At 38.2% G+C, this 14403-nt stretch overlaps 1 protein-coding gene across 1 annotated transcript in view; it reads right to left on the bottom strand.

The window, feature by feature from the left end:
- The window catches only part of AK9 (adenylate kinase 9), a 130550-nt gene that overhangs the window by 81161 nt on the left and 34986 nt on the right, over positions 1-14403 (bottom strand). The window contains 7 exon segments of the mRNA XM_053222387.1: positions 3200-3241; positions 3244-3276; positions 4938-5042; positions 5129-5227; positions 8858-9002; positions 12850-13030; positions 13111-13250. Of these exon segments, the coding sequence (XP_053078362.1) occupies positions 3200-3241; positions 3244-3276; positions 4938-5042; positions 5129-5227; positions 8858-9002; positions 12850-13030; positions 13111-13250 (745 nt within the window).

The following is a 14403-nucleotide window of genomic DNA, read 5'->3' as shown; positions in this document are numbered from 1 at the left end:
TAGAACATGATAGTTAATACTTGACCCCCCAAAATAGTATCTTTGTGTTTATTGCTGTACATGCGCCAAGAAGGGGGAAATAGTCTAGGGAGGAAATGTTAAGTTAGGAAACACAAAACATCAGAGCAGTGGCTTATAGCTAGTGTTTTGGAACAAAAGTGAATGAGGTAAGAAGAAAATCACGTCCAGCAGGAGTCAAAACTCAGGAAGCCAGGTAGAAGAGGTAGAAACCAAAGGATTGTAGGGCTCAAGCTAAAATATGCGCATCTAGGGAATTAATCAGAAAACAAGATGAATACTTCCAGTTATAAGCATAAGACCACACGAAACAGTAAGTGGATAAGAAGTAGGCAGGTTGGCAGAGATGGAAGAATGGGTGGCACAGCCTGGTTTTTCTAGTGCTATACTTCATTCTTGTCCTCATTGCATGCTGAATGCCTCCTCACACAGCTGAGTTGGCTCATAGACTGCATCATGATATAAATATTCATCCATTCCTCTAATCAGGCAAGAGATTGGCAGCTCCACTTGACTCCTCTACCTCTGCCTTTCCAGTTGTGCTTCCTGAGCTGCTGCCTTAATGCTCCGTCCACCAGGGTCTCCTGCTAGAGCATAATTTATCCCAGCCCAGAAAAACTCCAAAGGGCTTTCAATGAGCAGCTTCTGCTGCCCTCTGCTGCGAAGTGAGGAATCTGTTCTTAGGGATGGAGAGAGCCAGCAGTTCCTGGGGAACCAGAGTGGAAGAGACGAGAACCCATGATGTTCCTGTAGCCTTGGGAAGGGGGCACGATGGGGCAGAAAGAGCCAGGCAAAGATACCAAATGCTCTCGAAGCTGCTAGTTGTTCACTCATTATCCATTCTTCTCATCCTTAGTAACAGAATCCGGATTTTGTTGGGGTCAGCAATGTATCCAGCTAAAAACACTACATCTCCCAACTTCCCTTATAGCTTAGATAGCCCATAGGTAAGATGTGAGCATATTTTTTTTCGTGGTGAGACGTCCTGTCACTTCATTAAAGAAGAATAATTCAAAAGAAAAGCGGTGGGGCGCCTGGGTGGCTCAGTTGGTTAAGCGCCCAACTCTTGATTTTGGCTCAGGTCATGATGTCACTTGGGTCAGTGAGATTGAGCCCCGCCTCGCTCCTCGGGGGTTCCGTGCTGTCAGTGAGGATTCTCTCCCCCATCTCTCTGCCTGTCCCCCACATGTTCTCACTCTCTCAAAATAAATAAACTTTTTAAACAATTTAAAAAAATAAAGAGGAATACCTCAACTGGGTAGAGTGCCAGTTTTTGTCCCTTACATTTTTCCTCTTCCTGCTAAGCACACTGTTATGATGGCTGGAGCATCATTGGCCATCTTGTAACTTTTTCTGGTAGCCACATGCCAGGGATGGCAGAACAGAAAGATAGAGTCCCTGTTCCACTAAAACAATAAATCACATTTTCTTTTTTTCTGTGTTCTTGCATGTCTAACTGTTCATCATAGGGTAGCCTTTAAGACAGAACATTAACAATGTTATTTTTAAATCACATCTTTCTCCTTCAAAATTCTTAAGAAATTATTTATGATTTTTAGATCCACAATCGAAGTGAACCAAATAACCCAAATATGAATTTACCTTTTTAGGGGTCCAACTTAAGATTTTTTTAAATATTAAATATTAGTGGCTGAGAGCTACTTTCTTTTAGGTATTTTGTTTTGTTTTGTTTCTTGTTTTTAAAGATGAATTTATTTTTTTTTTATTTTTTTAATTTATATCCAAGTTAGTTAGCATATAGTGCAACAATGATTTCAGGAGTAGATTCCTTAATTCCCCTTACCCATTTAGCCCATCCCCCCTCCCACAACCCCACCAGTAACCCTCTGTTCTCCATATTTAAGAGTCTCTTATGTTTTGTCCCCCTCCCTGTTATTATATTATTTTACTTTCCTTCCCTTGTGTTCATCTGTTTTGTGTCTTAAAGTCCTCATATGAATGAAGCCATATGATATTTATCTTTCTCTGACTAATTTCACTTAGCACAATACCCTCCAGTTCCATCCACGTAGTTGCAAATGGCAAGATTTCATTCTTTTTGATTGCCGAGTAATACTCCATTGTGTGTGTGTGTGTGTGTGTGTGTGTATGTGTGTATATATATATATATATACACCACATCTTCTTTATTCATTCATCCTTCGATGGACAATTGGGCTCGTTCCATACTTTGGCTATTGCTGATAGTGCTGCTATAAACATTGGGGTTCACGTGCCCCTTTGAAACAGGGGCAGGTATGTATCCCTTGGACAAATACCAAGTAGTGCAATTGCTGGGTCATAGGGTGGTTCTATTTTTAATTTTTTTGAGGAACCTCCATACTGTTTTCCAGAGTGGCTGCACCAGTTTGCATTCCCACCAGCAGTGCAAAAGAGATCCTCTTTCTCTGCATCCTTGCCAACATCTGTCATTGCCTGAGTTGTTAATGTTAGCCATTCTTACAGTTGTGAGGTGGTATCTTATTGTGGTTATGATTTGTATTTCCCTGATGATGAGTGATGTTGAGCATTTTTTCATGTGTCAGTTGGCCATCTGGATGTCTTCTTTGGAGAAGTGTCTATCCATGTCTTTTGCCCATTTTTTCACTGGATTATTTGTTTTTGGGTGTTGAGTTTGATAAGTTGTTTATAGATTTTGGATACTAACCCTTTATCTGATATGTCGTTTGCAAATATCTTCTCTCATTCCGTCAGTTGCCTTTTAGTTTTGCCGATTGTTTCCTTTGCTGTGCAGAAGCTTTTTATTTTGATGAGGTCCCAATAGTTCACTTTTGCTTTTGTTTCCCTTACCTCTGGAGACGTGTTGAGTAAGAAGTTTCTGCGGCCAAGATCAGAGAGGTTTTTGCCTGCTTTCTCCTCGAGGATTTTGATGGCTTCCTGTCTTACATTGAGGTCTTTCATCCATTTTGAGTTTATCTTTGTGTCTGGTGTAAGAAAGTGGTCCAGGTTCATTCTTCTGCATGTCGCTGTCCAGTTTTCCCAGCACCACTTGCTGAAGAGACTGTCCTTATTCCATTGGATATTCTTTCCTGCTTTGTCAAAGATTAGTTGGCCATACGTTTGTGGGTCCATTTCTGGGTTCTCTATTCTGTTCCATTGATCTGAGTGTCTGTTTGTGTACCAGTACCATACTGTCTTGATGATTATAACTTCATAATACAGCTTGAAGTCCACAACTTAAGATCTTGACTAGAGCTTAGAAACTTCTTTTAAATGTAGATGTTCCACTGGTTTCATCTGTGAATAAAACACTGTTAACACCTAAAGAAGAGTATTAATTGTAGGTGATTCCCAAAGAAGAGTGTGGTATGGGACCAGGGAGCCAGGACTCATGTTCCTAATTTGTTAAATTAAATTTATAATGATAGTAATCAAATAGGTAAACAATAGGGCACATAATATCAGCAGTGAAAAATAAAGATAGTGACTTAACCTATAACAAAACAAGAGTAATTTTAGTTTCATATAATGCCAATGGATCTAAATTGGAAAAAAAAATCAAATTTGCCCTTCCTGATGTAACTAACAGTCTCTTACCTCCAACAGGTAAAGGCTGTGCTTATCTCAGACAGATAGGGCAGGGAGAATGCTTTTATATGGGGGCATACTGGCAAGTGCTGGCATCACTCCAGCAGTAGGTAGAGGCCCTGATGCCTGCTTCTACCTTGGACTGCCTCCCTCAAAGAGAAAACAGACAGTATGGGGAAGGGGCTGTCTTTGTGTATTTGTCCTAGGAACTCTGCAGCAGCTGAGATGGGGCTCCCAGATGCTACTTGATCAAAATTTTAATGTCTGGGGTCTTCCTGTGAAGTGTGTGTGTGTGTGCGTGTGTGCGTGTGCGTGTTGGAGAAGTGCCATACATAATTGCCTGACAGTGCCCGGTTCAATTTTTATGATACTAAAATATACCACAGCCAAGCATACATCTGTCTGAATCAGGAGGAATCAACCAACCAAACAAACAAAACCCCAGCTCTATATCTTAAAACACAGTAACTTAGAGATGCATTTTACTTACTTATTTATTTATTTATTTATTTATTCATTTATTTTTATGTTTGTTTTGAGAGAAAGAGAGTGTGAGTAGGACAGGGGCAGAGACACATAATCTGAAGCAGGCTCCAGGCTCTGAGCTGTCAGCACAGAGCCCGTCGCAGAGCTTGAACTCACAAACTGTCAGATCATGACCTGAGCTGAAGTCAGACGCTTAACTGACTGAGCTACCCAGGCACCCCTACAGATGCATTTTAAAACTAAATACCAAAAGGTTGGACCAATAGAAAAAAAAGCATATAAGTATATATTAAATCTCTGGTTGAGAGGAAGGCTTTGTAAGGTGTGAAAGTAAATGGAAGAAATAAACAAAGTGAAAGTAATGATTTGACTACAAAAATATGAAAAATCCCTCTACTTTAAAAACAGCAAAATGATTTAAAAGACAAACCACCCAATGTGGAAAAAAATATAAAAAATAAGTTACTAATATAGCAAGTTATCGTAGAAACCATATAATTGATATAACAATTTGGAAAAATTAGCACAAGACCAAAATGGTCAACTCAGAAAAGAGGAAGTATAAATGGTTAACAAATATTAAAAATTATATTTCAGAAATAGTCAAATGAAAATTGAAATTATATTTAAAAGAGAATATATCAAGAAAACAATAGCACATATTTTGTATATTACTGTGGGAACATTATTTGGAATAACTTTTGTGCAAAGCAATCTGACTCTGTCTATAAAATTTCATACTCATTAAACTAGTGATTCCAACTATGTCAACATAAGTGTCCAATTTGGGGGATAATTTTAAGCTTCAATACAAACATGATAAAATATGAAATAAATGGAAATAAGATCCATAAGCATGGCATGAGTCACATTCATTTTGTTACCATCTTTACCAGTTTGAGAGGCTTGATCACCGAGGATATTTTCTGAATTCTTTTTGTCTTCACTGTCTTCTAAAGAGCTTTCTCTTTGGTATTCACGAGTGAACACTGCATGAAAGAATAACATGCTTTATCAGCTAATCTGTTTATAGTGGGAAAGATATGGCTAAGAACATCAGCAATATATTTATTACCATCTTCATCAAATGAAGACTGCATCTCTTCTAAGCTCTTATCCACATCAGTTGGGAACTTGTCATACTCCTTCCTTTCAAGTTCTCTTAAAGTTGACTCTGTTGAAAGATAGTAATGGACTGTGTTAGCAAATATAGTCGTGGGGTAGGGAGACAGGTATAGTGATTAAATCCTCCTCTTTTTAAAGACAGACAGACTTGTATGTGAGTTCTGATTCAGACAGTGTGGCTTTGGCAAATCATTTGATCTCTGTTTCAATTTCTATTGGCCAAAATGAGGATTATCAAACTGAAAGCACTGTTGTAAGGATTAAATGAGATAATAGAAGCAAACACTTAGAAAATGCTTGGCACACAGGAAGCCTAATCCATGTTGGCTGTCATTCCCTGTGTTATTATAGAATTTTCTATGTTAAAAGAAACCCTCAATATTCTCCACTGACAAATTTTTCTTAAAAGTATATTGGGAAAAAAGACAGTCTCTTTAACAAATGGTGCTGGGAGAACTGGACAGCAACATGCAGAAGGTTGAAACTAGACCACTTTCTCACACCATTCACAAAAATAAACTCAAAATGGATAAAGGACCTGAATGTGAGACAGGAAACCATCAAAACCCTAGAGGAGAAAGCAGGAAAAGACCTCTCTGACCTCAGCCGTAGCAATCTCTTACTCGACACATCCCCAAAGGCAAGGGAATTAAAAGCAAAAATGAATTACTGGGACCTTATGAAGATAAAAAGCTTCTGCACAGCAAAGGAAACAACCAACAAAACTAAAAGGCAACCAACGGAATGGGAAAAGATATTTGCAAATGACATATTGGACAAAGGGCTAGTATCCAATATCTATAAAGAGCTCACCAAATTCCACACCTGAAAAACAAATAACCCAGTGAAGAAATGGGCAGAAAACATGAATAGACACTTCTCTAAAGAAGACATCCGGATGGCCAACAGGCACATGAAAAGATGCCAAATGTCACTCCTCATCAGGGAAATACAAATCAAAACCACACTCAGATATCACCTCACACCAGTCAGAGTGGCCAAAATGAACAAATCAGGAGACTATAGATGCTGGAGAGGATGTGGAGAAACGGGAACCCTCTTGCACTGTTGGTGGGAAGGCAAATTGGTGCAGCCACTCTGGAAAACAGTGTGGAGGTTCCTCAAAAAATTAAAAATAGACTTACCTTATGACCCAGCAATAGCACTGCTAGGAATTTACCCAAGGGATACAGGAGTACTGATGCATAGGGGCACTTGTACCCCAATGTTTATAGCAGCACTCTCAACAATAGCCAAATTATGGAAAGAGCCTAAATGTCCATCAACTGATGAATGGATAAAGAAATTGTGGTTTATATACACAATGGAATACTACGTGGCAATGAGAAAGAATGAAATATGGCCCTTTGTAGCAACATGGATGGAACTGGAGAGTGTTATGCTAGTGAAATAAGCCATACAGAGAAAGACAGATACCATATGTTTTCACTCTTATGTGGATCCTGAGAAACTTAACAGAAACCCATGGGGGAGGGGAAGGAAAAAAAAAAAAGAGGTTAGAGTGGGAGAGAGCAAAAGCATAAGAGACTCTTAAAAACTGAGAACAAACTGAGGGTTGATGGGGGGTGGGAGGGAGGGGAGGGAGGGTGGGTGATGGGTATTGAGGAGGGCACCTTTTGGATGAGCACTGGGTGTTGTATGGAAACCAATTTGACAATAAACTTCATATATTGAAAAAAAAACAACAATGAAAGAAAAAAGTATATTGGGAGTGAAATTAGCAAAACTAGGAAATTAGTGGAACTAGCAAGAAAATTCCAATTAAAATGATTTTAAGAACCCTACTGTCAGATTTAGAATAATTACTGAATTTGAAAAAGGAAAGGAAGAGATTTTTAAGTTTGCAGTATATAAGAGATGGCCTCTGTTTCTAAATTCCAGTGGAAGAAAGCAATTTGTGGCAAGACCTAAAATCTATGATTTCATGCTATAATTTGATATGAAAGGAATCACTACAGACTCCAAGAAACGTTACTGATCACTACTCTTCTTAACTGAAGCCCAACTAGTTGCTCTCCTGATCCAGGTTTCATTTAAATGTCCTCTCTTCCCTGCTCATCCTAACACTCCAGCACCCCTGCCTCATTACCGCCTGACCTACTACTGTGTTATATTTTTTCCATTTGTTCACTTGTTTCTTTTTTCCTCCTCTGTATTTCATTAAAATGTAACAATCACAAAGACAGGAGTTTCTGTGTCTTGTTAACTGCTGTGGCCCAGTGCCTAAATCATGTCTAATACACAGTGGGTACTCAAGTTGAGTGAGTTAATGAATTCATTTTGTCAAGCCTTAAATAAGTTGAATAACAAGCCATCTTGGTCAATATTTCTCAAGCTTTAGTTTGTGAGTTGTCCATGAATATTTTAAAAACTTTTGGTTTTTCTTTGAAGATAACATACTAAAATTTAAATTCATTCTGAATCATCTGGATGATATTTTGGATGGCAGGTAATTTAAATACTGGTCTTTTTGCTGTTGTTTTTGCAATCCCCTGGGCACCGTGTTGGACTCTTTTACTTGTTTGTAGGCTAATGAGAAAGGAAAGAGGCAGATTCGTTAGGCAAATAACCTGTTTTTTTTCCTAGCAAAAGTTTAACAGTGCCATGTAGGAAGAGATAATTTCCTTGCTATTTAAATAATTTCAAGCATAGAAAACGACAGAAGCTTTCCAATTTATGTAAAAAGTTTTCCTCATCTGGAGAGTTACAGAACTGTGTTAATTGATCACTAAGGCTTCTTCCAGTTTCACTGTTTTAAAATTTTTTTCATATTTATTCATTTATTTTAAGAAATAGAAGAGAGTGCATACAAGCAAGAGAGGGACAGAGAGAGGGGGAGAGAGAATCCCAAGCAGGCTCCATGCTGTCAGCACAGAGCCCAACATAGGCTTGATCCCATAAACTGTGAGATCATGACCTGAGCCAATATCAAGAGTCCAATGGTAAACTGACCGAGCCACCCAGGTGCCTCTTTGTAACTGTTTTGAATTTGAAATTAAAATTCCCCAAATAGAAAAAAATAATTTTTAAAAAAAGTTTATTTATTTCTTTTGAGAGAGTGAGAGGGCACGCACACGCACATGAGTGGGGGAGTGGCAGAGAGAGAGGGAGAGAGAGGATCCCAAGCAGGCTCCACACTGTCAGCATGGAACCCGATGTGGGGTTTAATCTCAGAACTGTGAGATCATGACCTAAGCCCAAATCAGAAGTCAGATGCTCAACGGACTGAGCCACCCAGGTGCCCCAGAAAAACTTAATTACCATGGGGGCTGACATACACACCTCTATACTAAAGTAGCAGCAGCAACAACAACAACAACAATGTAAACTCCACAAGAATCAGGCAGAGTGTTGTCACAATTGGTGTAAATGAAGGTATATAAATGCTACTCAGTCTCTGCCCAGCCAGCAAATCCATAATAGTAAATCCAAATTTGGAAGCTCTTTCTGATTCCTTTCCTTAGAAGCTTAGGACTGAAATCTTTTCTCTGTTCATGAATCAGGTTTATGTATATTCGTGTCTTCAACCCATTATTAAGAGGCTGCACCATACAACATGCTAGGGGATGGAGGCGAGCAAACCAGGTCCTAGCCCTCAGGCAGCCAGGCTGAACTGTTGACCTAAGCTTAGAACACGCATTTAAAAGAGATAGTTCACCTTGTCTTTTAGCTTGTAGTTTTGTGAGAAGCTGTTCTTTCACAGCTTTAATCGCTGCTTCGGTGGCCTCAGCGATAGTATCGCTTATTAATGACTGAAGGGCTTTATCAAAACGTGGTTGAACAAGTTTGGCATAGTCAATTACCTGCAAAGAATATTTGAGAAAAGCAACAAAAGCACAAATCACATGAATATTAAACACATTGTTCACCCGTATCTATTTCTAGATCTATACTTACCTATCTCAAACATCTTAATGCTGCTTGAAGTACGTTATTTTCGGAATTCAATGTTTTTGAGTACGTGCTTTCATAGAAATTCAGTCATACTTTCCATGTAGTATGATGTATTTATATATGTATGTATCATGTAATATATATTCAAGTTACGTATTTTTAAGTCAATTTTTCATGGATAACTTACATACAACAAAAGGCATCCATTTTAAGTATACAGTCTAATGAGCTTTGACAAATATATACACATAACAACTATAATCAATATATAGAACATTTATATCACTCCAGAAAGTTCCCTTATGCTTCTTTATAGTTAGTTCCTGGGCCCTGGACACTACTTTCTGTTTTCTGTCACTGTATTTTAGTTTTGCCTTTTCTAGAATTTCATATAAATAGAGCCATTTAGTATGTAATCTTTCTAACCTTTTCTCCTTTATACACTGTTTTTGAGATTCATCAGTGTCATTGCATACATCAGTAATCAGTTCCTTTTTATAGTTAAGCAGTATCACTGAATGAATATGCCGCAGGTTTTTTTTTTATTCATTCATCTATTGATGGACACTTGGGTTTTTCCAGTTTGGGGCTGTTATATAAATAAACTAGCAATGAACATTTGTGAGGAAGTCTTTTTGTGGTCATATGTTTTTATTTCTCTTAGACAAATACCTAGAAGTGGAATTACTGGGTCATATTGTAAATGTGTATATGATTGAAAAAAAAATTTTTTTAATGTTTATTTATTTTTGAGAGAGATAGAGACCGAGTGCAAGCGAGGGAGGGGCAGAGAGAGAGGGAGACACAGAATCCGAAGCAGGCTCCAGGCTCCGAGCTGTCAGCACAGAGCCCGACATAGGGCTCGAACTCACGAACCGTAAGATCATGACCTGAGCCAAAGTCGGACACTCAACTGACTGAGCCATCCAGGCGCCCCAAATGTGTATTTGATTTTACAATAAGCCATTAAACCATTTCCAAAGTGGTTGAACTACTTTACTTTCCTACCAGCAAATGTATACAAATTACAGTTACTCCACATCTTCACCAACACTTGGTTTTGTGAATCTTTTAAATTTTAGCCATTGTAGCGGGTGTGAAGAAGTATCTTGTTGTAGTTTAAATTCACATTTCCCTGATCACAATTCATTTTGACCTTCTTTTTTGGGTGCTGTTGGTCAATCACTCGCCTTCTGTTTTTAATCATATGTTCAACTTTTGGCCATTTAAAAAACCGGGTAATAATTCTCTATATATTCTGAATATAAGACCATTGTAGAGTAGATAATATACTCTACATATCGGGATGTTAGAAATATATTTCTATATGCCTCTTAAGTTTAAATAATACTTCCACACTTCTAGATTCCATTTTACTTTTCCTTCAATATGCTTATATTACTTTATTCCAGGCCAATAAATATACATCTTCACTGTCATTTTTAATGGATGCACGGTATTAGATATTAGATGAACATATTATGCTTTATTTAACTAAAATGCTAATAATATATATTTAGGTATACATGTTTTTACTATAATAATAGTAACTAGGCTATGATGAACACAGTTATGTATCTATCTTTGATCAGTTTCTTTACCAAAAATTTATAAAATAGGATTGGCAGTTCAAAGGATATGCAAAGGACTTTAGGCTCTTACATATTTCTAATTGCCATCCCTAATGGTTATGCTCTTACAAGCATTATATGAAAATGTACTTCTCCACATCCTAGCCACACATCAATATTGGGTATTAACAGTGATCTTTCAACTCCAACAGTGAGATTGACAGATCTCTGGGGTTTTTTGGCATCTCTCTGGTTATCAGGGAGGTGATAACCATTTTCTCATGATTAATGGCTATGCTGTTGTATCTATTATTTTGGGAATTGTTTGTTTGCTACTTTTTTCCATTAGGGCTTCATCTGCACTTTGGTTTGTAAGAGCTCTTTATATTTTAAACTTATAATTCGTTTGTCTGACACATACTTTAATATAATGTTTGTGGTTTGTAAACAAACCATATGTGGTAATGATAAACCACAGAGTGGTAGAAAATATTCATAATGCTTATTATCTCAAAAGAACTTGCATATAGACAATTTAAGGAACTCCTACCAATAATATGTAAAAAAAAAATTTTCAAATGCCCAATAGGCTTGAGCAAACATTTCAAAAAGAGAATAATTGAATGGCCAATAAACAAGGAAAAAATGTCTAACCTCATTCATTTCAGAGAAATGCAAATTAAAACCACAGGGAGATACACCTATTAGAATGGCTTAAATTAAAAAGACTGACCATAACGAAAGTTGGAAGGAATGTGGAATAACAGAATTCTCACACACTGCTGATCAAGTTGTAAATGGATAGAATTCATTTGGAAAAGTTTGGCGTTCTCTACACAAGTTGCATACTCAATGTCCCAGGAATCTTACTACTAGATATATCTCCAAAACATATAAAGATACCATGTGTGCACCGTAAGACATGTACAAGAATGTTTATAGCAATATTATTCATAATACTCAAACTGTAATCAATCCAAATTTTATCAACACTCAAGTGGATAAATAACTTATAATATAATACAATCAATATAATGCAATAAAAAATACATAGATCGAGGCAATATGCAGTAACATGTATAAACAACACGCATAAATATCATAATCATAATGTTAAGTGAAAAAAGCCAGGCACAAAGAACATAAATTGTCTAAGTCTAGAAAGTTAAAAAAAAAAGAACATGCAAACTAATCTATGGCATTGGATGTACACTTCCAAGGTAAAACCATAAGAGAAAAGAATAGGAGTGAATACCATCAAGTTCGGGGCAGAACTTACCTTTGTGGAAGGAATAAGAGGATCAACATTGGGAAGAGGCATGAGGGGGTTTTCAGGGTGCTGGCAACTCCATATTTGTCCTGGGTGGTGGTTATATGGGGTTTTTTTGGTGATAATTCACTGAGCTTCACTTTTCTGTTTGTTTGTCATATGTTAGAGTTAAAAAGTTAAAGCAAATAGAAAATGTCACCCCTGAGTTCAAAGGAATAGCACCTGAAAGAAATCCAAACTCCTTCTTCTCAGGGCTGCAGTGTTCTGTCTGACTACATCTTCGGCCCTCATCATCTTCTGCCTTCCCCCTTGTGTTCTCTACTCCAGCACACTGGCCCTCGCAGAACTGCTGTCCATTCTAACCCCTCACCGAATCCTTGGGTTCTGCCTTCAAATTATACCCTCCATCTGCCTACACCTTACCACCTCTACTGCTATCACTCTGGTCTAAACTATACATAATTTCTCTTCACTTTACTGAGGGTGGAGAACAAGATCTCTGGGGAGAGAGGCCAAGGAATGGACAGGCCAGGGTGTCTGTCACCACAGAGGGTCATCTTGGCAGATACTAAGGATGATGGCAGGAGTGACTGTATGGAGAGAGGGATGGTGAGCTAGGACTGTGACCCAGGAAACAGGAGATGAATGAAACCAAAACAGGTAATGGGTGGCACAGTCCACATGACATAGCAGTCAAGTCTGGGGGCTTTGGGGAAGCAGGGAAAGGCTGTGGACTCGGAAACTGCAATAAGCAGCAAGGGGGAGGCTTTCCCCACACCAAACCCAGTGAAACAATTACCCAATTGACGGTGTGAAATTAAGAACACTAAATACAAATCTTGTGAATCCGAAAGTCCTACAAATTATAGTCAAGTATAGGTAGGTAGATAGCTAGCTAGCTGAATGAGTACTTACCTTTCCTTTGTAATTTTCTGCAAGCAAATTGCTAAGTGTTGTTTTCCCTGAAGACTGAGGTCCAAATATGAATACTTTAAATGGTGGTGCCGGCATAGGCGGAAGAAGATAGGGACGTGGGTTCAATAAAAATTTTTTTAATGCTTCTTCTGATGAAAGACAGTACATTTTACCTAGAAAACTTAAAATATGCCATAATCATAAACAACTGAAAAGAGGTACGGACAAGTTTTAAATTTAAGTTGTGAAAATCTTACTTACCTCACGGAAAAGTCTGGTAGTCCTGGATAAATGTTACCTTCTTGTAAAGCCACAGGACATGTACGTCCCCATCTGCTTCTCTGCCATCTATACCTTGGTGCGATAAGTTTATAAGATGCAAGAGTACGGAACAGCTCATCCTGTTAATCACAAATACCGCACTAAAAATGTGGGCATCATTTTGCTAAAATTGACAGTATGAAGTATTTAATTTTTTAGTTGGTAGTGCTTTGCTATTTAAGAAAGAATTTATTAAGAAAATTTTGGCTTTTTTCTTAATTGCAAACATTCTGTACTTGTCCAAAATGTAATAAGACAAATAGTTGTCATTTCTATTATGACCCTGGTTTAAATTTTATCGAGCATTTTGTGCTATAAAGTAGAAAGACTATAATGTAGATAGAATGTTTTTTATGATCTTCTTGTATTACCTGATTTGAAAAAATTCTTACTGAAAAGGTTTGAAAATGCACCAGATTCTTAGTTTAACTGAGTTTTCAAATTGTAACATGTTATATACAGGTTGCTTTTTTTTTTTGCATTTATTTAGCTCTTTTGTTTTTAAGATAAAAAGTGCCCCTCAGTATTCCTCTGTTGGTGCCCTCCAGAGAAGTTAGGTCCACTTTTCCACAGACTGCAGATTGCTGAGGGGTTCACTGTCCTCATGCTACCTTAGCAGGGGATGAAAGAGCCGGGGAGAGAGAGCATGGTGAGCAACTGCCAGGGGGAAAAGGATCCAGGTACGCTCTCTCCAACCTTCAGATGTAGATCTCACACATATCTGCTGGCTCCAGAGTTGACTGTGGAGGACAGGTGAGAATGGGGTCTCACCTGGACCTCTGTAGCATCAGAGAGTAAAGAGGCATGCACACTGCGGGGGATGCTGCATGAATGTTGGAAACTGAAGGTTGAAAGAAGTAGCTAACGGTTAAGGAGACTGTCGTTGCTTAGAGGAGTTGCATGAGACCAATAACCTAATCAGTGGGCCACATTAGGCTACCACCCTTCTCGATGGAGTCTACAGACAACGAACCAGGGACTGAAACGTATGTAGTCAAGCCAGGAGGTGGTCGCTCTTTCCTTATCATCTCTACTTCCTGTCCAAACTTGGGAAAAGTATTTGAAAAGCAGACGCTGAGCATTCTCTCCAGGAAAGGGTGTTTGAATGGCAGACCACGCTCCTCTCTCAACCATTGTCACATCCATAATACAATAGTGTCAGGAACACAGTAGTTATATGAAAAAAGGGTTCAATGATTTGAAGGAATAAATGAGTGTTTATAGAGCTGAGGG

The sequence above is a fragment of the Acinonyx jubatus genome, chromosome B2, assembly GCF_027475565.1.
Source record: "Acinonyx jubatus isolate Ajub_Pintada_27869175 chromosome B2, VMU_Ajub_asm_v1.0, whole genome shotgun sequence".
Taxonomy (NCBI): domain Eukaryota; kingdom Metazoa; phylum Chordata; class Mammalia; order Carnivora; family Felidae; genus Acinonyx; species Acinonyx jubatus.
This window is presented reverse-complemented; position numbering and strand designations above follow the sequence as displayed.